The following is a 24,654-nucleotide window of genomic DNA, read 5'->3' as shown; positions in this document are numbered from 1 at the left end:
AATTTTTTTTTTTCTCATTTATTGTCAAAAGTGACTTCTGGCTTTTTCTATTTATGTGGTACTGAGGATTCAAACCCAGAGCTTCATTCATGCTAGGCAAGCATTCTACCATGGAGCCATATTCACAACTGGACATTTTTTATATAACCAAAATTCCACTATATGTAACCTAACAAGATTGATAGTATATTTTTGGTATTATATAATATATAATCCCCAATTAAATTTTCCTTGTTATTTGAAAATATCTTTTCATATTTACTCAAAAGATGATCCAGGCCAATTCCATATCTTGCTTTCTATGCTTCTTAAATTTCTATTTATCTGGAGCAGTCTTCTCCCTTTTGTACCCTGCCAGTGACTTGTTACCGAAATCAGGTCAGTTTTTCTATGGAATGTTACACGTGCTAGACTTACTGGTTTGCTTTTGCAGTGTTATCAAGTTACTGATGAAGTCTGATTACATTCTGATTTTGCTGTATTGGCAGCAATAGGTATAGGACATAATATTTACTTTCTAATGTCCTAAATAAAGCAGCACACAATGTTTTGTTGTCCTGCTGTTAGTGATGTTAAGATTTATCATAGGATTGAGTTGTCAAAACAAATACTTGATTTGCTTCCCTAAATTTGCAAATGTCTATTCTAGTAAATAAAATTGTCATTCATCTGATATAAGCTTAAAATTTTCAAGTTATCCTTTATCTTTCTCTTTTTCCCTATCTACAAATAAATTCTGGAATCCATCCACATCTTTTGGTGGTTACCTAGTTTAAGCTATTCTCATCCTTTTCTGTCTCTGCCTTTTTCTCTTTCTTCCTCCTTTCCCTTATCCTCCCTGTACTTTCTCTTTGGCAGTGCTGGGAATTGAACTCATACATGTTAGGCAAGTTTACTGTTTACTTGCCTGAACTACTGGAGTATCCTCTTATTTGGTCTCCTCTATTCTACTTGTGTTTCCTTATATGTCCAACAAATGCTATATTAGGCATGCAAATCAGGTCACAGCACTACTATTATATCATTTCCTCTACTTTTCCCTGTCAGGTAGTAAGACTTACTGTGTGATTGGCAAAAGCAGATGATTGAAAAACCTTCTTTTTGAAATAAGCTTGAGTCTACTAGGCTGTTATTTTGTTACCCTAGAGAAGTCAAGTGGACGAGTTGGGGGCTGGTAATTACTGAAAATCAAAGTGCATCCAATTACAAATATTATCCATGTTATGTTGATATATTGTTTCATTGAAGAAGGTGATCTCGAATGAACATTATTCTTTTTTATTACTAAAAGAAGTTTGTTTCAAGAATATGAGTGTAGTTCATAATAATGAAAGCTATTCAACATTATTTTAAGTTGTGTTTTTGTTCAGCTTTTGAGACAGGGTCTTGCTGTGTTGCCCAAGATGGCCTTGAACTTAAATTCCTCCTGCCTAATGTCCTCAATGCTGGGATTACAGGCAAGAGCCACTATACCTGTCTTTATGTTTTTGAAGAAATGGAGCTATTTTTCTTGGTTTCAAACAGTGAGGGAAGTATGAATAAGTGAACATTATCAAAGTACTTTATCTGCTTGTATGAAAATAGGTTAATGAAATCCAATTAAAATTGTAAAAAGAACTGGGGAATAAATGAGTAATAGAGGAGGGAATTTGCTCAAAGCCCTTTATATTCATGTATGGACATATCACAAAAAATCTCTTTGCATAATTAATGTATACCAATAAAAACCAACTGACCAACTAACCAAACATCCAACAAACCTCTGAAGTTTAAGGCTAGGGAAATCTGTGTCTTAAACACTTTAGGTGATTTAGATCTAATTGGAGAATTTTTCTGTCAAGAGCCATTGGATATTTATAACATCATTTGATGACCATATTAATGGTAAAGGAAGAAAACTGATGAGTAGCACCACATGTCATGTACCAAATGATTTCAGAGCATGGGCCGAACATTCCTCACTCCTGATAGGTGACCCATAATTGAAAATGTGTAACTAGAAAGGTCACCTTGGAAGAATTTTTGATGAAAATGGGGCCTAGACTCCAACCCTAAGGAACCCAACATTTAAAACTTAAGCAAAATGCCTGTACTATTCTCTCAAAATTGTGTATAATTTCACAAAATTATGTGATTAGATTTATCTGCTTACCCATATAGTTCTATAAATTTTTTGCCTCTGATCCTTTAATGCTCTGTTGTTAAGCACTTATGTGCAAGGATTGTCACATCTTTTTGGAGAACCACCTTATTTTCTCTCTAATAGCTTTCTGGCTTTGAAGCCTTCTCTGTTTGAAATGAGAAGAATTGCTTTACTCTCTTTTGATTAGTGTTAACAAGAATAGTTTTCTCTCTTTTAGTCTTTATATTTAAAGCATGTTTTTTTAGTACTGTTTTCAGTTTTTTTTTTTTAAAGTTTTTATTGTAAAGGTGATGTACAGAGGGGTTACAGTTAAGCATGTTTCTTGTAGAAAACATTTTCGATTTTGCTTGTTTGTTTTTTTAGCCAGTCTTTTTATTGGTACAGTTAGGTCATTGACATTTGAAGTGATTTTGAAGTGTATAGCTGGATTAATGTGTATATTTTATATACTATTTTTTATTTGTTGCTTTGTTTTTGTCTCATTTTTGTCTTTTACTCTTTTCTGCCTTTCGTGTTTTTTTTTTTTGTGTGTGTGTGTTTGCATGTGCATTCACATATGTGTGCATGCTGGTACTGGGGCTTGAACTCAAGCTGGTTCTTAGCTTTTTCACTCAAGGTGAATGTTTTACCATTTGAGCCAGAGCTCCATTTCTGGCTTTTTGGTGATTAATTGTAGATGAGTTTTATGAACTATCCTGCCAGAGCTGACTGGAACCACAGTGCTCAGATCTCCTGAGTAGTCAGGATTACAAGCATGGGCCTTTTGTGGTTTTAATTGAGCATTTTATACAATTTTATTTCCTCTCTTGCCTTTATGTTTATCAGTTATTTTGGAGTATTGGAATTTGAACTCAGAGTTTTGTTCTTGCTTGGCCTATAACACAACACCTTTTTGCTTTATTTTTCAGGTAGAGTATCACATATATTTATGTATAACTCAGTATTTTGAATAATACTGTGCTTATTATGAATAGCATATTTTTATTTTTCCTTACTCCTTCAATGTTCTTCCTGATGTAGATCCAGGTCTCTGACCTATATATTTTCCTTTTTAAAAAGAATACCTTGCGGGGCTGGGGTATGGCCTAGTGGCAAGAGTGCTTGCCTTGTATACATGAAGCCCTGGGTTCAATTCCCCAGCACCACATATATAGAAAATGGCCAGAAGTGGCGTTGTGGCTCAAGTGGCAGAGTGCTAGCCTTGAGCAAAAAGAAGCCAGGGACAATGCTCAGGCTCTGAGTCCAAGCCCCAGGACTGGCAAGAAAAAAAAAAAAAAAAGTAACAAGACTGAGGCAAAAAGAATATCTTGCAATATAGTTTTCCTGGCCACAAATTCTCTCAATGTTTGTCTGAGAAAAATCTTTATTTCATCTTTGTGAAGGATAACTTCACAGGGTAGAGAATTCATGGTTGATGTTTTATGTTCTTTCAACACTTCTTATGTTTCATTCCACTTTCTTTTTGGTTGTGGGATTTCTGAGTAGTCAGATATCATTTTTACCTTTATTCCTCCATTTCACCATGCCACCTTTTAAGGTTTCTCTTAGAATTTTTTTTTTTTTTTTTTTTTTTTTTTGCCAGTCCTGGGCCTTGGACTCAGGGCCTGAGCACTGTCCCTGGCTTCTTCCCGCTCAAGGCTAGCACTCTGCCACTTGAGCCACAGCGCCACTTCTGGCCGTTTTCTGTATATGTGGTGCTGGGGAATCGAACCTAGGGCCTCGTGTATCCGAGGCAGGCACTCTTGCCACTAGGCTATATCCCCAGCCCTCTCTTAGAATTTTTTTTAAAAAAATTGATTCCTTTAGTTTGAAAATACATGGTTTAGTGAAGCTTTTTAGTATTTACTCTGTTAAGTGTTCTCAGCTTTCTGAATTTGTGGTTTCCTACTTGACATTAATTTGGGGGTAATTCTCAGTCATTGTTATTTCAAATATTTCTTCTGTCCTTCCTTTCACTCCTGATATTCCTATTTTGTATAAATTATACCTTTTGTACTTGCTTAAATCCTTTTATATTCTGTTATTTTTAGCCTTGGTTTTCTTTGCTTTTCACTTTTGTTAGGTTTCTGTTGATATGTCCTCACAGTCAGAAATTTTTTTCTTCAACTACATTCAATCTGCTAATAAACCTACCAAAGTGAGTCTTCTATACTGTTACAGTGTTTTTGATCTCTTAACTTTTAAAAAATTCTTTCTTAGAATTACTCTCTCTGCTTTGCATTGCCCATCTGTTCTTAGATGTTGTCTACTTTATCTGTTAGAGCCCTTCTCACATTAGTCATAGCTGTTTCAACTTCCTGATCTGATGTATTTGACAGCCCTGCTATATTTGGTTCTGATGCATGTTCTGTCTTTTTAAATTGTATTTTTTACCTTTCAGTATTGTGTTTTATAATTTTCTTAATGTCTGTGCTTTATATAGCAGGTAAAAGGAATTGTTATAAATAGATCTTTAGTAATGTGGTAGTAAGGGACCAGAAGAGAGTATCTGTATGTCCTATTTTTAGGTCTCTGGCTCGTATTTGCCTATGCCTCTGATCTGTGAGCTTCAGTGTGGATTCTTGGTCCTCTCTTCCCCCTTAGGAGACAAAATAGTAGCAGAGTGGGTTAGCGTTGGGTATTTTCTTTCTACTTTTGGAAAGACTAGAACTGGCTGGCGTAGGGTATGTCTTTCTCTTCCTTCAGGTCACTTAGGCTCTTCTAAAATCCTAGCAGATCAAGGTATGGTTAAATAACTTTTGAGGGCAGACCTTGCTAAGAATGAATAGCTTGGGGGCTGGGGATATGGCCTAGTGGCAAGAGCGCTTGCCTTGTATACATGAAGCCCTTGGTTCAATTCCCCAGCACCACATATACAGAAAATGGCCAGAAGTGGCGCTGCGGCTCAAGTGGCAGAGGGCTAGCCTTGAGCAAAAAGAAGCCAGGGACAGTGCTCAGGCCCTGAGTCCAAGCCCCAGGACTGGCAAAAAAAAAAGAATGAATAGCTTCATGTATCTAAAATGGTTCCTTGCAGAAAATGCAGTGGCGTTTTTCTCTGAAATTTCCTGTGAGAACTTGGTTGAGACTCTGATATTAAAATTCAGGAAAAGATGTTTCTCATAAATAGGTCCTCTGGAGCTTTTGTGTTGTTGTTGTTTTTTAATAATCAGATGTATTCTTTCCAAACTGCTAGCAGTTCATCAATTGTACTTTATATTTTCTGCTTTTTTAATCCTTGGCTTTTGTAAGCTAAGACTCCCTTTGTTCACTTACCTGGTCTTAGTGGTGGTGTCTTGTCCTCACCAGATGGCAAATTTTTTGGGTGTTTTGGTTTTACTGGGGTTTGAATTCAGAGCCTAACACTTCCCAAGCAGGTCCTTTCTTGTCAGCCCTTTTTCTTTGCACTGGTAATTTTTGAGATGCAGTTTTGCTTTCTGCTAAGGCATACATGTGGAGACACATACAGGTATGTTCAGCATCTTTTCATTTGAGATGGAGTCTCGCAGACTTTTCTGCCCAGACTGGCCTGGAACCTTGATCCTCCTGATCAGGGTCTCCCACATACTTTGGTTGAAAGGTATATACTACCAAGCTGAGGTATGTGTTGAGAAGGGATCTTACAAACATTTCTGCCTGGGCTGTCCTTGAACCACTATCCTCCCATTCTCGGCCTCCCAAGTGGCTAAGAATACAGGTATGAGTCATTGGCACCCAGCTTCAACTTCTACTTAATGTTATGATGTGGAAGTGATTTCCATCTGGAGCTTAGAACTGAAGCCTATTTTTTGTTTTTATTTAATGCATAACTCTTTTTTGTTTTTTGGTTTTTTGCCAGTCCTGGGGCTTGGACTCAGGGCCTGAGCACTGTCCTTGGCTTCTTTTTGCTGAAGGCTAGCACCCTGCTTCTTGAGCCTCAGTGCCACTTCTGGCCATTTTCTATATATGTGGTGCTGGGGAATTGAACCCAGGGCTTCATGTATACAAGGCTAGCACTCTTGACACTAGGCCATATTCCCAGCCCCGAATGCATAACTCTTAAATCCTTCTTATAAACAAAGCCTCATAATCTTTCTTATCATTAATGGTATGAATTAGCTATCATCAGGTAAGTGAAAAATAATATATATCCTTTTACGTCTCATCTGCTGATATTTCTTTTTTTCTATTTTCTAGGTGAATACAATCTGTTGGAATGACACTGGAGAATATATTTTATCTGGCTCAGATGACACCAAGTTAGTAATTAGCAATCCTTACAGCAGAAAGGTAAAGTGGCTCAAATATCTATAATTTATTGAGAAAAAAAATCAAGAAACTAGAAAAATAGTAGCTGAAAAATATCATGGGATGGGAATTTATAATATATATCCTGTTTACTAAAGTTAATTTACAATTTAGAAGTAATATTTATCTCCTAGTTTTCTCAGGGATATATAAGATTTTAATCATCCTTAGACTCTAGAGAATTTAATCCGTGTGGTTAATAATTGTCATTATTTCAGTGACATTGTTTGGAAAAAAACCTTAAAACTCCAACAAAAAGCTTTGTAGTTTTTACTGTTTGTGAAGCAAAAGTCTCCCCAAATTGTATGTTTTCTTTTGTATTTAAGACTACTTTGAGATGAAAATATTGACAAGAGAATTAATAATGTCCATTATTTAAGTTGGACTACGTTTTCCAAAACAGTTTTGAGTCTCAGAAAACCTTGTCCAAATTTGTGTATAATGACATTCTATCCATAACTTTAGTTTTATAAACATTCAGCTTTAGTAAATTTTAAGCATTTAAAAAGGCATATTAAAGTATTAGAAGACTTTTATATTTAAAAAGATTAAGATAATTAAAAAATAATAATCTAATTTAGTCACTTAGAATGATCTTGTCTTAACTGCCTATTACTTTTAATACATTTGCTTTCACCATTAGTTTTTACATTAGGAATAAAACTTAAACTTTGAAGTGTGCTATGGCTCAAGCCTGTAATCCTAGCTACTTGGGAGATGGAAATGGGGTGGATTAGTTTGAGGCCAGCCTGGGAAAAAAGTTTGAGAGAGACTGTTTCAATCAATAAAAAGCTGGATGTGATGGCATGCACCTACTATAAGTGATTAGAGTGATGGAAGTGAGTCACAGAGTCTGTTACTGTCCTCACTTAATAGAGTAAATTGGAATTGGTAATTTAGTATAATTTCAAATTGAATTTTCCATATGAATAAAGTTGAATATTATTTCTTATTTTTTAAGGGTTATTTGTATATCTTTGTATTGTGTACAGGTCTTTTACCATTTTAAAAAAATCAAGTCTTGTTGGTTGTTTTCCTCTTGATTTTTAAGGACCACTATGGGAAATTAGTCCTTATCTGTAAATGTACATTGCAAATATTAAAGTACTAATTTTAAACTTTATATCTGTCACAGTGATTATGGTGTTATAAATATAATTAATTGGAAGTGCCGCTATGGCTCAAGTGGTGGAGTGCTACCCTTGAGCACAAAGAGGTTCAAAGACAACACCTAGGGGGCTGGGGATATAGCCTAGTGGCAAGAGTGCCTGCCTCAGATACACGAGGCCCTAGGTTCGATTCCCCAGCACCACATATACAGAAAACGGCCAGAAGCGGCGCTGTGGCTCAAGTGGCAGAGTGCTAGCCTTGAGCGGGAAGAAGCCAGGGACAGTGCTCAGGCCCTGAGTCCAAGGCCCAGGACTGGCCAAAAAAAAAAAAAAAAGACAACACCTAGGCCCTGAGTTCAAGTCCCAGGATGGGGGGGGGGGGAGTATGTGTGTGTATGTATATATGTATATACATATAACTAAGGAATTAGATGTCGAGACATCTGATGTAGCCTTATTTTACCATTTCATTTTAATTTTGAGTTATTTAAGATTAATTTTCTTCTTCATCCTAAAAGAGAATAACTTAACCACCTAGCATTATATATAGCAAGTTTCAAAAGTCAGTCTAAATAATTCTTCATTCTTTTCATTTTTTTGTGGCACTAGGGTTTGAACTTATTAGCCTTGAACTTGGTAGGCTAGTACTCTACCACTTGACTATATTTTCAGCTACAGTTGTTTCTTATACTAAGATTTTATGAATGAGTAAAATGTATTTTTTGTATGTGTGTATGTGTATACACGTGTGTGCATGCACTACTTCTGGGCCTTGAACTCAGGGCCTCACAAGCTCACTCTACTTTTTTATTCATGACTGATATTCTACCACTTGAGCCATGCCTCCACTGCTGATTTTGGTGGTTAATTGGAGATAAGAGTCTCATAGATTTGTTTGCCCAGGCTGGCTTTGAATCTCTATCTTCAAATCTCAGCATTTTGAGCTGAGCTAGGATTATAGGCATGTCTACCAGTGTTTGGCACAGGTTTGCCTTTTATAAGACTATTTTAGTTGATGGTAATTATTTCAACTCAGGGCAATTTTTTTTTAAGATTCTGTATTTTTTTCTAACTGTAGTAGTTTAAATGAAACTTTTGTTGAGATGAGAATGGTAGAGAATTTGCTACTGACTTAAATATGTATGTTTATTTGTAGGAAAGATAAATTATCATGAACTGTCTTCTGTTTTAGGTTTTGACAACAATTCGTTCAGGACATCGAGCAAATATATTTAGTGCGAAGTTCTTACCGTGTACAAATGACAAGCAGATTATATCCTGCTCTGGAGATGGAGTGATATTTTATACTAATGTTGAACAAGATGTAGAGACCAACAGACAATGCCAATTTACGTGCCATTATGGAACTACCTATGAGGTACAATATTATGTTTATGTATATATTATATATGCGTAAAGGAGTAGTGTATATATGTAAATGTAAGCATGTGCATATATAAACATGTGTACATACACATACATAGAAATTATTAGCAGACTATTTCAGCAAAACATTTGAAAAATTATCTTCATTGATTTGTGGATGTGAAAGATGTAAGTATTAGTACTATAAGTTGGATTTGTAACATTTTTAGCCATGATTTTATACTAGGTCTTATACTCTAAAACACTTTTATCATTGCCTTGCATAAAGTTATCACTAACATCTTTAGTATATAAGTTTGCTTTCTGTTTATAGTAACACAATACCACAGACTGGATAATGGGTAATTTTTGGAATGGTATTGGGGTTTGAACATGGGGCTTTGTGCTTACTAGATAAACTACCATTTGAGCCATGCCCTAAATCTTTGGTAAATTAAGGAAAATAAATTTATTTTGGTTCATTGGTCTAGCTATGCAAGATTAAGGGGCTGCATCTAAGGATGGCCAATTTTCTTGGCAAAGTTCCAAGATAGTGCCACATCATATGTCAGAAGATAGCCTCTGCAGCATGTGTACATGTGTGCTGGGGTCTCTTCCTTTTCTTATGAAACCACCAGAATTTAATCATGGAGGATGCACCCTGATTACCTTTTCTGATCTTAATTATACATCTCAAAGCCCTAACTCTTAAAACAGTAGTATTTTAGAATGTGGATTAATTCTTAACATACTAGTCTTTGGGGCATATGCTCAAACCATATCCTGGGATTACAAGCACACAAAACCATACCTAGCATCTTTTACATTGAGACAGAATCTGGTAGACTTTCTGCTTGGAGTGGCCTGGAATTGCAGTCTTCCTAATCTCGGCTTCCCCCCTAATTTCAGATGACAGGGACATACATACCACTCTGCCCAACTATGAGCCACTGGTACCCAGTTTCAACCCTGTTCCTTTTTCTTTTTATCTAGCTTTTGTATCAAGCTTCTTTTGCTGAACAAAAGCTTATATTTGTAAAATTCATCTGTGTTGCATGCCAGTATAAATTAAGTCCCTTTTTTTTTTTGACAGGGGTTGGGCTTTTGCTGGGCTTGAGCTCAGGGCCTGGGCTCTTAACCCTCTACTACTTGAGCCACAGCTCCACTTCCAGCTCTTTGGTAGCTAATTGGAGATACAAGTCTTATGAACTTTACTGCCTGGGCTGGCTTCAAATTGTTAGTCTCAGACCTCAGCCTACAGAGTAACTAGTATTACAGGTGTGAGCCACCAGTGCCTAGTGTACTTTACTCATTTTTATTGTATAGTGTTCCATTACATGGATATGCCACAGTTGATTTACCAGCTTTATTTTTGATGAAAAATTGAAGATTTAATTTTCCAGTTTTGAAAACATTCCTTTGCATATAGAACTACACATATTTAGGGAGTGTAATTAGAGATAAAAATTACTTGGTTATAGAATGTGTGTTTGATTATTTTAGAGATAATGTCAAATAGTTTTGGAAACTAAGTGGTAGTAACAATTTATATTGTATCAACATCATATAAAAAGTTTTTATTGCAAGTCATCTTTGCTAGTAATTGATAGGATAATATCTTTTTTAGCAGATACATTACATATTATCATCTTAATGTGGTTTCACTTGCCTTTCCTTGATGATAATGCTTGGATTGAGCCTTGGCTCATATATCAATTGGTTATTTGGATATACTTATGTGAAGTGTGTATTTTGATATCTTACCTATTTTTAATTAGGTTGTCTATCCTATTTATTTCATTATATTTTATTTATGACAGTTTCTTATATCTCTTTGTGGTTTTTATCTTCACTCTTGAATTTAGTCTTTTGATGAAAAGACTAGTGATTAGTGTCTTTGCAAATTGGCAATAAATCTTTTATTCCAAAGTTGTGAATATATGCTTCTGTTTTCTCTTTTGGAGATTACATTGCTTTTTCTTTAGTATTTAGATTTGTATTCCATCTGGATTTGATTTTTGTTATAGTTTGGCATTGTTGACCCTTTTTTCCCCCAGATGATATATTTCGCTATAATGTCATGTGTTGAATGCTGTAAGTTCAGAGGTGACTGGTTCATGAGAGTATCTTACTTAATGATTAGTCTATTGATTAAATTCATAGCAGAACATACCACTAGGTATGAGGTGGAACCTGGGCAGAGGAAATAGGCTTGCATCTGAAGGACCTATCTAACTCTGTGTGTGTGTGTGTGTGTGTGTGTGTGTGTGTGTGTGTGTGTGTGTGTGTTTGAGGTGGGTTCTTGGTATGTATCTTAGCTTGGTCTTCAACTTAACATCCTCCTCTTGAATGCTGGAATAGCAGATATTTGCAGCCATACCTTGTCTAAAGGATGTGTCTTCTCTTTTTTCCCTTCTCCTTTCTCCCTCCTTGTCTCCATTTTCTTTGAAGTAGTTTTCAATTCTTCAGGATATCAGAAGTGGAATTACTGAGTCCATATGGTAACTCCATTTTAAACTTATTGTGGAATTTTCACATTGTTTCCATAGCAGCCTGCAACATTTTTTCCCTTCCTACTAACAGTGCAGGAAGGAATCAATCCATTTCTTCATTTCCTCCCAAACATTTGTTAATATCTGGTATTTTTTGGTAGATCCTAACATATTTGAAATAATATCTCACTTTGATTTGGACTTACTCAAACTTGATATTGAACATTACATCTGCTTATTGGCTCCGTGTATGTGTGTGTGTTAAATGTCCATCTCAAGTTCTTTGCTGCCCCCTCTTCCTACAAAATGGTGCTGATGATTGAACCCAGAGCCTTGCTCATATGCTAGGCAAGTGGTGTGCCACCAAGCTACATCTGCAGTCTGCTATTTGCCTTTTGCCTCTGTGTGTGTGTGTATGTGTGTGTGTGTGTGTGTGTTGGTTGGTTCTTGAGCTGAACTTAGGGCTTGAATGATGTCCCTGAGCTTTTTTGCTCAAAGCTAGCCCTCTACCACTTGAGCCATACATCCTCTAACGGCTTTTGTCACACTTGATCGGATATAACACTTTCCCACCTGGGCTGGCTTCAAACCATAATCCTCAAATCTCAGCCTCCTAATTAGCTAAGATTATAGGCACGAGTCATAGATCCATGGCTTGCCTTTTTTCCTTTTCTTTTCTTTTTTCTTTTTCGTTTTCTTTCGGCTAGTCCTAGGGCTTGAACTCTGCCTGGGCACTGTCCCTGAGGCTTAAGCTCAAGGCTAGTTCTCTACCCACTTGAGCCACAGCCCACTTTTGGCTTTTCTAAATAGTTTATTGGAGATGAGTCTCTCAGACCTTCCTGCCTGGAATGGCTTTGAACCATGTCTCCTGAATACCTAGGATTACAGGTATGAACCACCAATGCCTGGCACCTTTTTAATTGCATTTTTTTTTTTTTTTTGCTGTTTTCCACTTGTAGAACTTTGTTGTATATTCAGAATATTAACCCCTTCTCAAATGTATGGTTTATGAATATTTTCATCTGTCCCATAGATTGATTGTCTTTTTATTTTGTTGATTTTTATGTTTGGTATAATCCTATTTGTCTGTTTTTTCTTTTGTTATATTTTTGGCTTTATAGCCAAGAAATTATTGCCAGTTCCAATGTTAGCATAGTTCTAGGTGTTATGTTTAGGTCTTTATGCAGTGTAAGATATGAAAGAGTTCAACTTTATACTTTTATATATGGAAAGTGAGTTTTTCCTACAGAATTTGCTGAATACAATGTTTTTCCCCGGTGGTATATTATTTGGGAACTTTGTTGAATAGTATTTGAGCTTGTGCATATATATCATATGTGTTGTCCTACCCTCATATAAATTTTTTTTTAGATTCCAAATATAAGTGAAATCATTCAGTATTTGCCTGTGTTTTGTTTATTTTCGATACTATAAGCTTCACCCATTCATCTGTATTGTCACAAATGGCAGGATTTCCTTTTTCTTTTTAGACTTAATAATATTCCCTTATGAGTTTATGTTCATATACACATACACAGAGGAGGCACATTTCCTGTATCCATTCATTCATCAATGGACAGGGTTATCTCCATATATTGGCTGCTGTGACTAGTGCTCCTATGAACACACATGCAAAGATTTTTTTTTTTGAGATAACTATTTTATTTCTCTATAAGCAGATCCTATGATATTTTTACTTTTGGAAAGTTCTCCTTATTGTTTTCTATAAAGGCTGCACCAATTTACATTCCTGATAATGCATAATGATTTTCCTCTAGGTATAGTGGCTTATGACTGTCATCCCACTATTTTGCTACTTTGCTTCTTGTCTTTTTCTTCTATTTTTTTTTATTGGAGCTCTTTAGACTCTGCATTTTATAGTTTTCTTTTTGCAGGGCAAAAATCTTGTTATTCAATGATGATTGCAAAATTGTTGTACAAAGAATAGTGGTTATGCTGTAGTTAGGTTTAGTAGCCTAAGAGTTGTAGATATATCATTATATCTATACATCTGACTTACATACAACACAAATTTATTATAATACAACATTATTATATATAACACAAACATATAAAATTTTGGAAGTCAGAAGTCTAAAATGAATCTTTTTGTCTAAAATACTAGGGTTGGCAGATATATGTGCCTTCTGGTTTTACCTTTGCCAGCTTCTAGATTCCCGTATGCATTCTTTGGATCAAGGCATCCAACTTCAAGCCAGCCATTTAGCATTTTCAAATCTTTGTCTCTCAACTTATTCCATTTTCTATCATCTTCTCTACTTTCTCTTGTCTGCCCCTTCCACTCATAAAGACTCATACTTACATTGGACCCATGTGGATAATTAAGCATAATCTCACCATCTTAAGATCCTTACTTAATCACACCTAGAAAATCTCTTAGCAGTGCAAACTGTTAGCAGTATAAATTCATAGGTTCCAAGAAATAGGATGTGAATATGTCTGAGGCACCACTATAATAGAAAATAAAGGCATTAAAATCTCTGAATTAGAAGTGGTTACAAAACCATCTAAATTATTCTAATTCTTAAAAAATGTTTTATTGTGGAAAAATGTATATAACATTAATTCTGCTTAAAACATTTTGAGTGTACAATTCAGTAATATTAAATACATTTATGTTGGGATATAACTGTCACCACTATTTAAGATTCATTTTGGGAAATGCATTTTTTCATTTAAATCATTTCAGCAGCCCTTTTTAAACATTAGAGAAGAAAATTTTATCACATATTTGTAATACAGGATAAATTCACTTATAGAAAATAGAAAGGTGGATCTTAAGTAGTTTAAATAAATTACCTAGGAGAGAATCTTTCTTGTCAAATTTGTTAAAAGTTCATATTTTTGAGGAGCTTTCTATCTGAAGTTGTAGTAATTATAATTTCAAAATAATATTTTATACTTCTGATGTCTGTCTACTTGTATTATGCTATTTTAAATCCTGGTGTAGATGAGCCATACATAATTCAAAAGAATGGTTTTGCTGCAAGAACCAATAGCCCCCTCATCAAGTGGGCTAAAGACTTACAAAGAGACTTCTCTGATGAGGAAATGAGAATGGCCAAGAGACATATGAAAAAGTGCTCTACATAACTGGCCATAAAAGAATTGCAAATCAAAACAACATTGAGATTTCATCTCACCCCAGTAAGAATGTCCTATATCAAGAAAACTAACAATAACAATTGTTGGAGGGGATGTGGCCAAAAGGGAACCCTACTTCATTGCTGGTGGAAATGTAAACTGGTTCAGCCACAAGCAGTTTGGGGATTCCTCAGAAGGCTAAATATAGAACTCCCCTATGACCCAGCAACCCCACTTATGGGTATCTATCCAAAAAAACACAAACAAAATCACAGTAAAGCCACCAGCACAACAATGTTCATCACAGCGCAGTTTGTCATAGCTAGAATCTGGAACCAACCCAGATGCCCCTCAGTAGACGAATGGATCAGGAAAATGTGGTACATATACACAATGGAATTTTATGCCTCTATCAGAAAAAATGACATTGCCCCATTTGTAAGGAAATGGAAGGGCTTGGAAAGAAATTATACTAAGTGAAGTGAGCCAGACCCAAAGAAACATGGACTCTATGGTCTCCCTTATTGGGAATAATTAGCATAAGTTTAGGCAAGTCACAGCAGAGCATCACAAGAGCCCAATAGCTATACCCTTATGATCACATAAGACGATGCTAAGTGAAATGAACTCCATGTTATGGAAATGGTTGTTATATCACAGTTGTAACTACTTTCAACGTCCCATGTGTATCTGTAGCTTCTACTATTGATGATGTTCTTGTATCACCTTCCTGTGGTTGTATCTACACTATCTCTGTAATCTTATCTGAGTATTTTGGAAACCGTGTATACTGGTATTAGAACTAGGAAATTGAAAGGGAATACCAAAATCGAGAGACACAGGGTAAAAAAAGACAAACAACTACAAAAGCAATACTTACAAAACTGTTCGGTGTAAATGAACTGAACACCTCATGGGGGGAAAGGGAAAGGGGGAAAAAAGGGAGAGGGGAATGAGGGACGAAGTAACAAACACTACAAGAAATGTATCCAATGCCTAACGTATGAAACTGTGACCTCTCTGTACATCAGTTTGATAATAAAAATTTGGGAAAAAAAGAATGGTTTTGCTGCCTTCACATTAATCATTTTATGAAATATTAGCAGTGTGTTTCAGAGCTACCTGTTTGAATGTTTGTAATGTCAACTGTACTTTTGCTTTTATCCTCAGGTTATGACTGTACCGAATGACCCTTACACCTTTCTCTCTTGTGGGGAAGATGGAACTGTCAGGTGGTTTGATACACGCATCAAAACTAGTTGCACGAAAGAAGACTGCAAAGATGTAAGAATTCAATTTTTATATACATGATACAAAAATTATAGTTATAAATAGTTACTTCTTTGGAGCTGATAAGATTTACTTTTACATTTTGTTTTACAGATATTTTCAGGTGTGTGTGTGTGTGTGTGTGTGTGTGTGTGTGTATGTGTGTGTCGGCACTGGAGTTTGAACTCAGCCCGGGTGCTCTCCCTTAGTTTTTTCCTCTAAAAGTTGTCGTTCTACCACTTTGAGACATAGTTCTACTTCCAGATTTTTGGTGGTTACTTGGAAATAAAATTCTCACAGACTTCCCTGCCCCGTGCTATCTTCAAACCTTGATCCTCTAATGTCAGCCTATTTTGTCCCTAGGATAATAGGCATGAGCCACCAGCTCTGATTAACATTTAATAATTATTTTATGCTATACACATTATAATACTGATCATGGGAAAGATAGATTATAACTATACACTTTTCTGCCTGTTAAGTGCACTAATATGGCATTTCTAGTAGAGTTACTGAGACAGTAACCTGTTACATACATTATATAAGTTTTTACATTTCTGAAGATGTTCATTACATGAATATGATTATTAGGTACCCTGTATTATATTGTTATGTGGAATTTAGCTAATTTTGAAAAAGGCTTTAGCTGGGAATATGGCCTAGTGGTAAAGTGCTCGCCTCATATACAATGAAGCCCTGAGCTTGATTCCTCAGCACCACATATATAGAAAAAGCCGGAAGTGGCGCTGTGGCTCAAGTGGCAGAGTGCTAGCCTTGAGCAAAAAGAAACCAGGGACAGTGCCCAGGCCCTGAGTCCAGGCCCCAGGACTGCCCCCCCCCCAAAAAAAAAAAGAGAAAAAGGGTTTAAATTGTAATATATTTCTTAAATTATTTTTGTAGCAGCAATTATTTGTTCCTTTTTAGAATATATGTTGTAGTATTCATATCTATTATTCTATCTTAATTTTTTAAAGTCTCAGTATTTCTGTGTATTGTTTATTTGGATTAACTTTTAAGAATATACTGTAATGTAGGAGAAATCAACCAATGCTGGAGATTTATAGCAAATTATAAAGAATTTTCTTTAATTATAATGGGTTGCTAAGGAAGAATATATATTGAGTATATTTATTTTAGTTTTATATAGAGTCAGTTATTTGTGATAAAATTACTGAGAATAATGGTATATGCTTATAATCCCAGCTACTTGGGAGGCAGAGTTCTATAGGGTTGTGGTTAGAGGGCACTTTGGGAACAAAGTTAGTGACACCCCACCCCATCTCAATCAACAAGCTGGGAATGGTAGTATATGCCAGTACCACAAGCTACATAGGACTATTGATTAAAACATTCAAGGGTAAGGATGGCCCAGAGCAAAATACAGACCCTATCCAAAAACAGAAGAGTTTTGGGGGCATGGCAATTGTGAAGCAAGTACAAAGCCTTGAGTTCAAGTTCTAGTGCCATCAATAAAAGGAAAAAATAAGAAAAGAATTTCTGATAGAGACTTAACAGATAAATTTATAAAGCCAGAAATGCCATGTTCTCTCTGATGTGCAGAAGTTAGATCTAAAACGTACTAGGACATGACAAATTATACAAGATTCTAGTTACTCCTATAAAATGAGACTAAAAGAGGATACTCTTAGGAGAGAATCATGAAGGCACAATGTCTAAGTGCCTCTTCATATTCCCATAAAATAATATACATACTGAAATAAACTCTAAAATATGGAAACAAAAAACTTTTTTAAAGGTTTTTGTTGATTCTGTCTTCTTTACCTTATATATGGTGTATTCAAGAGTACATCTTTGGAAGGGTTGTGGGGAGGGTACTGAACTTGAGGGAAAAAAGGTGAAAAGTGCAGCAGTGGAGCACACGGGACATTGAACTATACAACTTGTGGGTGGAGATGGGAGGGAGGACTGGGAGAGAATGAGGGAAGAGATGACACTGTACAAAAGTAAATATACTTGACTCATGTAATTGTAATCCCTCTGTAACAACAATAAAGTAAAAATTTTAAAGTCAAAAATACTAGCTAGGCAGTGGTGGCTTATACTTACAATCTTTACTACTCAGCCAGGGAAGAAATGTCTGAGATTCCATCTCCAGTTAACCAACTAAAAGCTGATTTGGAGGTGTGGCTCAAGTGGTACAGTAGCAGCTATGAGCAAGTAAGCCAAATGAGTTTAAGGCCCTAAGCTCAAAGCCAGCAAACAAACAACAAAACTAAAATACATACAACTTTTTATTTTAAATATGTTTTATTTTAAATATGCCATCTTTGCTACTATAAAGCCCTATGTAACTGGTAATGTCCTGGTATTTTATAGGATATTTTAATTAACTGTCGACGTGCTGCCACATCTGTAGCTATTTGTCCACCAGTCCCATATTACCTTGCTGTTGGTTGTTCTGACAGCTCAGTTCGAATATATGATCGGCGAATGCTTGGCACAAGAGCTACAGGTAACGGTAATATTAAGGAATAAATTTTTGTGACATTTGATATTTTAATATTTCTTTAGCTTGGTGTAAGAATTCACAAATAGAATGTATGTAAAGGATATAGGTTATTCTTAAAAGATATTTCAGTATGTTTTTAATATTGTATTGGGATGGTGCTCATACAGTTTCCCAGTTTTTAAAATTGTGATACTTAATGTATTACTTTCCCAAGACTGCCTTAAAAATATTACCACAAAATGGGTCTCATAAAAGAACAGAAATCTTTTCTTACATCTAGCTGGATATCTGAAATAGAAGATTACCAGAGTTAATAAAATTGAAGTTGTAAACAAGGTGTAGTTAGTATAATCTTGTAATCCCAGTACTGGAGAAGCAGACATTGGAGGATACTAAGTTTGAAGCCAGCCTGGCTATATAGTGAGCTTACAGCCAGGCTGAGTTTATCATGAGACAGCTTTATAAAACTATGGGCTGAGGAACCTGTAGTTCAGTACTGAGCTGTTATCTAGCATGGACAAGGCCCTGCGTTCTATATCATGCATTAAGAAGAAAAAAAATGAAATTTCATTCTGTATTATATGCTATCAACTTTCCTGTTACAAAAGTTATCTTAATTTGAAGACATTAAAATATATGACTAGTGTGACTATTACCATAGATCAGTTACGTAACTTATATTTAAATAAAATATATAAGCTAGATTCCAAACAATCATGAATTTTTTGTAAATATACTTGCTATAAACTCTGGTAAGTAAAAGAACCTTTTCTGTATGTAGACTGTGATAGTTTGGATTTATATTGCTGCATTGTCATACATCTCATAATTTTAGGTTGAGTTTTTAAACTTTAAAACATTATGATTTCTAAAGAAATAACTTCTTACTTTCCTATTTAGGGAACTATGCAGGTCGGGGGACCACTGGAATGGTTGCTCGCTTTATCCCTTCTCATCTTAATAACAAGTCCTGCAGAGTGACATCTCTGTGTTACAGTGAAGATGGCCAAGAGATTCTTGTTAGTTATTCTTCAGATTATATCTATCTATTTGACCCTAAGGATGATACAGCACGAGAACTTAAGACTCCTTCTGCAGAGGAGAGACGAGAGGAGGTAACCAGTTTACTCAAAACTATGTTCTTTGTTGGATTGAGGAACCTATCCAGTGATTTCTGAGCTTGAAGGCAGAATAAATAAATTAACAAAAACATTCGTTTTCAAAGCATTTATAGTTTAGGGACCATACACGAGAGAATAAGAGCTAATGAATAATTTTCTAATGTGTCAAATAAGAAAGTTTTCATATTAAAAATTTTATTTCTTGTGGTACTAGGCGTCATACTAAGATCTTACTCATACTAGGCAAGTGCTGTACCTCTGAACTAAATCCCCCATTGAGGGTAGGGCTTGGGGGAAAAAAAAGTATTTGGGAACTGATTTTTTTTTCCCCTCCTTTTTTTGTGCTGGGAGTGTCTGGGTGCTGTCTCTGAGCTTTTTTGCTCAAAGCTAGCACTCTACCACTTGAGTCCTAGCTCCATGTCTGGCTTTTTGGTGGAAGAGACTTTTTTGCCTGGGTTGGCGTCAAACCTTGATTCTCTGATCTCAGCCTCCTGAGTAGCTAGTATTACAGGCATAAGCCCTGGCATAAGGCTTTGGGAGCTGATTTAAAGAGAGAATATTTAATAGCAAAATGCTTCTCTAACTCCATAAATGCTCAGAACAACAAGAAAGATTAGTAACTCTAACCCTTATTTTTTTAAGGCAATTAAAATAATAGAAAATGTGATGATAAACTTCTAAGAGCCTGTGTTCATATGTTCAGCAATCCCTCCTCTCCCACTTATGCATCTCTTTCACAATTACAGACTAGTGGCATATAATGTTATCCTTAGGTACATTTTATGGAGTACAGATGAGCAAGTGAGAAAAAGTTAAGTTAAATTAGGCATGCATATTAAAAAGCAGGTGAACAAGCTGGGTGCTGTTGGCTCATGCCTATAATCCTAGCTGCTTATTAGGAGACTGACATCTAAGGATCAAAATTTGAAGCCAGGGCTGGGGATATAGCCTAGTGGCAAGAGTGCCTGCCTCGGATACACGAGGCCCTAGGTTCGATTCCCCAGCACCACATATACAGAAAACGGCCAGAAGTGGCGCTGTGGCTCAAGTGGCAGAGTGCTAGCCTTGAGCGGGAAGAAGCCAGGGACAGTGCTCAGGCCCTGAGTCCAAGGCCCAGGACTGGCCAAAAAAAAAAAAAAAAAAAAAATTGAAGCCAGCTTGGGTAGGGAAAGTTTGTTTGACAGTTATCTACCATTAACCACCAAAAAGCTGTAAGTGAAACTGTGGCTCAAGTGGTAGAGCATTAGTCTTGAATAATAAAGCTAAGGGACAGCACCTGGGTCCTAAGTTCAAGCGACAGGACCAGCACAAAAAAAGTAGCTAAGTAAATCACAGTCACTAAGTGACTATGAAACAGTTAACATTAACTTCTTATAAAGGTAGAAACTCAAAATAATACATTTTTGGCAGTGCATAGCTACAGTAAAATGTTTTCTTTAATTTGTTCAGCTTTTTCCTGAACATATTTTCCCACTTTCCTTTCTTATTTCATAGGGTCTTGCATTTATTTTCTCTGTACTTGTTAAATGCTTTTAAAAATTAGCCATAGATTTGGTATTAAGTAAGGGCTTAACTAATGAACACATTTAAAAAATTTCTGAAGAATAATAGCAATTTTGAAATTCCTATGAGATGAAAAACTAAATTCAGTTTTTTCCTTACTTAAAAAGTTAGAAAAAAATAGTTTATTGAATTAGGAAAATGATAAACTATTTGAGAGTTTACGGGTTTTGTTGAAAACATGAAATGTGTTCTGTCACGTTGCCATTGCTGTATAATTTCCCCTTAAAATAGTGTGCAGACATGTGAATTGGGCCAGTTAACATTGCCACCATGGAATCTTTCTTACTCTTACTCTGTCACCATGGAATCCAAGCACATTTGTGTCACCAGGATGATGATGCTGAGTCATGAACAGTTAGTGTTCACTTTTTAACCAGGTTAAAATCTACGAGGCAAGCACTCTTGCCACTAGGCCATATTCCCAGCCCACCAGATTAAAATCTAAAATTCAAATAAATTATAAAAACAATCATAACGAATAAACTGAGGTTTATATTTAGAAGAAATTAATAATCTGCCTTCCTCCCCAGTTTTTCTTTTTTTAATTTATATTTTATTGTTACTGTAGAGATGATATACAGAGGGATTACAATTACATGAGTTAGGTAATGAGTAGAATATTTTTTGAACTATGTCTCTCCTGTGCTAGCTCTCTCCCAATTTTTCCCTGTGTCCCCACACACAAGATGTACACTTCATTTGTACAGTGTCTTGTGAGTACCACTGTTGTATTTGTTCACCATTTTGTTCTACCTTTTCTGTGCCCCCCCTTACCTTCCCAAAGACAAGCTCACAAAACAAAAAGAAAAGAAAACAGCAGCAGCAACAACAACTAAAAAAATCTTTTGTTTCCTTTCCTTGGAGTTCATTTTGTAAAATATTATTTTATATGATCATGTACACATAGTTATTGAACCTTCGTGATCCACTTCTATGCATATCCTCCTTTGGCCTTACTTAGTGAATGTTTTAGAGGCCTGTATAATTTATCATGTCCCTGTGTATTTTTTGTGTTTTTTGCCAGTCCTGGAGCTTAAACTCAGGGCCTGGGCACTGTCCCTGGCTTCTTTTTGCTCAAAGCTAGCACTCTACCACTTGAGCCACAGTGCCTTTTTCTATATATGTGGTGCTGAGGAATTGAACCCAGGGCTTCATGTGTATGAGGCAAGCATTCTACCACTAGGCCTTATTCCCAGCCCTCCCTGTGTATTTTTTAAAAATCATTCAGTGTGTTTACTTGTAGATTTATAGGTACATTCTAGTTACCACAAATAAAGGAAACCATGCAACCTGTGTTTCTTTGGGTCTGTCATGTTTCACTTAATTTTTTCCAGGTCTTTCCATTTCCTTATGAATGGTACAATGTCAGTCTTTCTGATAGATGAGTAGAAGTCCATTGCATATGTTTCTCACACCTATTGATCCATTTGTTCACTGAGCGGCATTTTGGGTTGATTCCAAATCTGAGCTATGGTAAACAATGCTGCAGTGAGCATGGTTGTGCTGGTGGCTTTAGTGTGGCTTGGTTTGTGGCCAATTTGATAAATGCCCAGGAGTGGGATTGCTGGATCATAGAGAAGCTCTGTGTTTTGGCATCTGAGAAACCTCCATACTGCTTTCCAGAGAGGTTGAAAAAGTTTACACTTCTACCAACAGTGTAGTAGCATTCCATTTTGGCCAAATCCTCACCAGCATCTTTTATGCTTAGTTTTCTTGATTATGGCCATTCTAACCCTGGTAAGGTCTGGAGTCTCAATGTTGTTTTAATTTATATTTCTTTTATGGCCAGAGATGTGAAACATTTCTTCACATGTCTACTGGTTGTTCTTATTTCTTCCTCTAAGAGGTCTTTCTTGTTTTAAGCCCATTTATTGGTTGGGTTGTTGAGTTTTTGAAGGTTTATTTTGGGGGAGGGAGGTAACTTTTTGAGGCCTAAGTACATTTTAGATATGAGGCCCTTGACTGATGTATGGCTGGTAAAAACATCTTCTCCCATTCTGTGAACTTTCTGTATATCTCATTAGCTATGTCCTTTGTCATGCAAAAGCTGTTCAGCTTGATGCAATCCCATTTATCCAGTCTTTCTTTGATTTGTTGTGATTCTGGATTTTTACTTAGAAAGTTTTGGCCTGTGCCTACTAGAAGGAAATAAGGAAAGCAACTGTAATTGTAATAGCCTCAAAAAACTTAGGACTTTTAATGTGTAAACTTTAAAAATCTGAAAAAAGAAATTGAAGCAGATTTAAGAAAATGGATAAACTTCTCAAGCTCCTGGATGGGAAGAATTAATTTGCATCATAAAAATGGCAGTCCTCACTAAAGCTTTACAGATTCAATACAGTACCCTTCAAAACTCCAACAACTTTCTTCAAAGAAATAGAGAAAGCAATCATAAAATTCATATGGAATAATAAAAGACTCTGAATAGCAAAAATAATACTTAGCAGGAAGAACCATGCTGAGGGAAAATCAATACCAACCTTCCAACTTTATTACAAAGCCGTAGTGATTAAAAAAGAAAAAAAAAAAAAACAACAGCCTGGTACTGGCACATGAATAGATCTGTGGACCAATGGAAGTCCACAAACATATAGCCACCTAGTATTTGATAAGGGAGCGGAACACAGATTAGAAGAAAGACAGCCCCTTCAACAAATGGTGTTGGCAAAATTAGCTATCCATGTGCAGAAAATAGAAGTTAGAGCCCATATATCATCCTGCACCAGAATGAATTCTATGAATTCCATCTGACCTCAATGTATGGTCAGATACCGTGATAACATTACAGGAAGGCACAAATTAGAGAGATTAGGCTATAACAGAATAAATGATGCGTCCTTGAGCAAGGGTAGAAGGAGTTAAAGTTGTAGAGATAAATTTTTAGAATTTTGCTGAGGAAATTGGTGTCATTTCCACAGGACGTTCTTTGTTTTCTCTGAAGTAAGAAGAAAATATTAACAAAAGAATAACAGCATGACAGAATTGCAAAGTTTGAGGAAAGTCAAAGGTGGTAATACTGGGGAGAATTGGAGAGCAAATTGCCAAATAAAAGTAAAAGTAATGACTTATTGTTAGATATGTAGGTGCCCTATGTAGACTAAAAGTTTAACAGTTCAAAACTGAGGTTTATGGAGGTTAAATTCTGTTGTCAGTGATAAAGAGAAGTTACATGTACATGATTTCATTCACACTTTAGGTTAACTGTAATTAAGTATATGGCCTATACTAAGTATCAGTGGTTATTTATCATGAGTGCTCCAAAAGTAATTGTATTAGTGGCTCATATACTCAGCTAGCATCTCATTTAGGTACTTGATAGTAGGAGGATGGGAATTATCTGTTAGACTTAAAAATATGCTCTCAAAGTTGAGGACAAGTGATACAGCTCAGTGTTAGAGTGCTTGCCTAGTGTGCACAAGATCTGGGTTCATCTTCATCAGTGGGGGAGGAGGGAAGGCTGGAGAGCAAATACATTTTTGTTTAGACTTACATAGAATCTACCTATTCTTATCCTTAGTTACGACAGCCTCCAGTTAAGCGTTTGAGACTTCGTGGTGATTGGTCAGATACTGGCCCGAGAGCCAGGCCTGAAAGTGAACGAGAAAGAGATGGTAACTATACTTTGGTCAGATTTTTGCAGTATATGGTATTTAAAATTAAATGATATTTTAGCTCATTTCCAATTTCTTATTTTATAAGTATACTTATCTTATACCTGTACAAATATGTCTTCAGATAAATTCCTAGATGTAGA

General features: G+C 35.9%; 1 protein-coding gene across 9 annotated transcripts in view; it reads left to right on the top strand.

Annotated features, from left to right (window-relative positions):
• Dcaf6 (DDB1 and CUL4 associated factor 6) overlaps nt 1-24,654 on the top strand; it is a 109,354-nt gene that overhangs the window by 19,722 nt on the left and 64,978 nt on the right. For all 9 annotated transcript variants that reach the window (XM_048357946.1, XM_048357944.1, XM_048357951.1 and 6 more), the window contains exons 3-8: nt 6,296-6,388; nt 8,708-8,893; nt 15,648-15,761; nt 18,084-18,219; nt 19,117-19,331; nt 24,418-24,511. In XM_048357946.1, coding sequence (XP_048213903.1) covers nt 6,296-6,388; nt 8,708-8,893; nt 15,648-15,761; nt 18,084-18,219; nt 19,117-19,331; nt 24,418-24,511 — 838 coding nt within the window. The remainder of the gene's footprint in view (nt 1-6,295; nt 6,389-8,707; nt 8,894-15,647; nt 15,762-18,083; nt 18,220-19,116; nt 19,332-24,417; nt 24,512-24,654) is intronic.

Source organism: Perognathus longimembris, chromosome 11 (assembly GCF_023159225.1).
Source record: "Perognathus longimembris pacificus isolate PPM17 chromosome 11, ASM2315922v1, whole genome shotgun sequence".
NCBI classification, from domain to species: domain Eukaryota; kingdom Metazoa; phylum Chordata; class Mammalia; order Rodentia; family Heteromyidae; genus Perognathus; species Perognathus longimembris.
The sequence above is the reverse complement of the archived record's forward strand: the minus strand, read 5'-3'. Positions and strand labels throughout refer to the sequence as shown.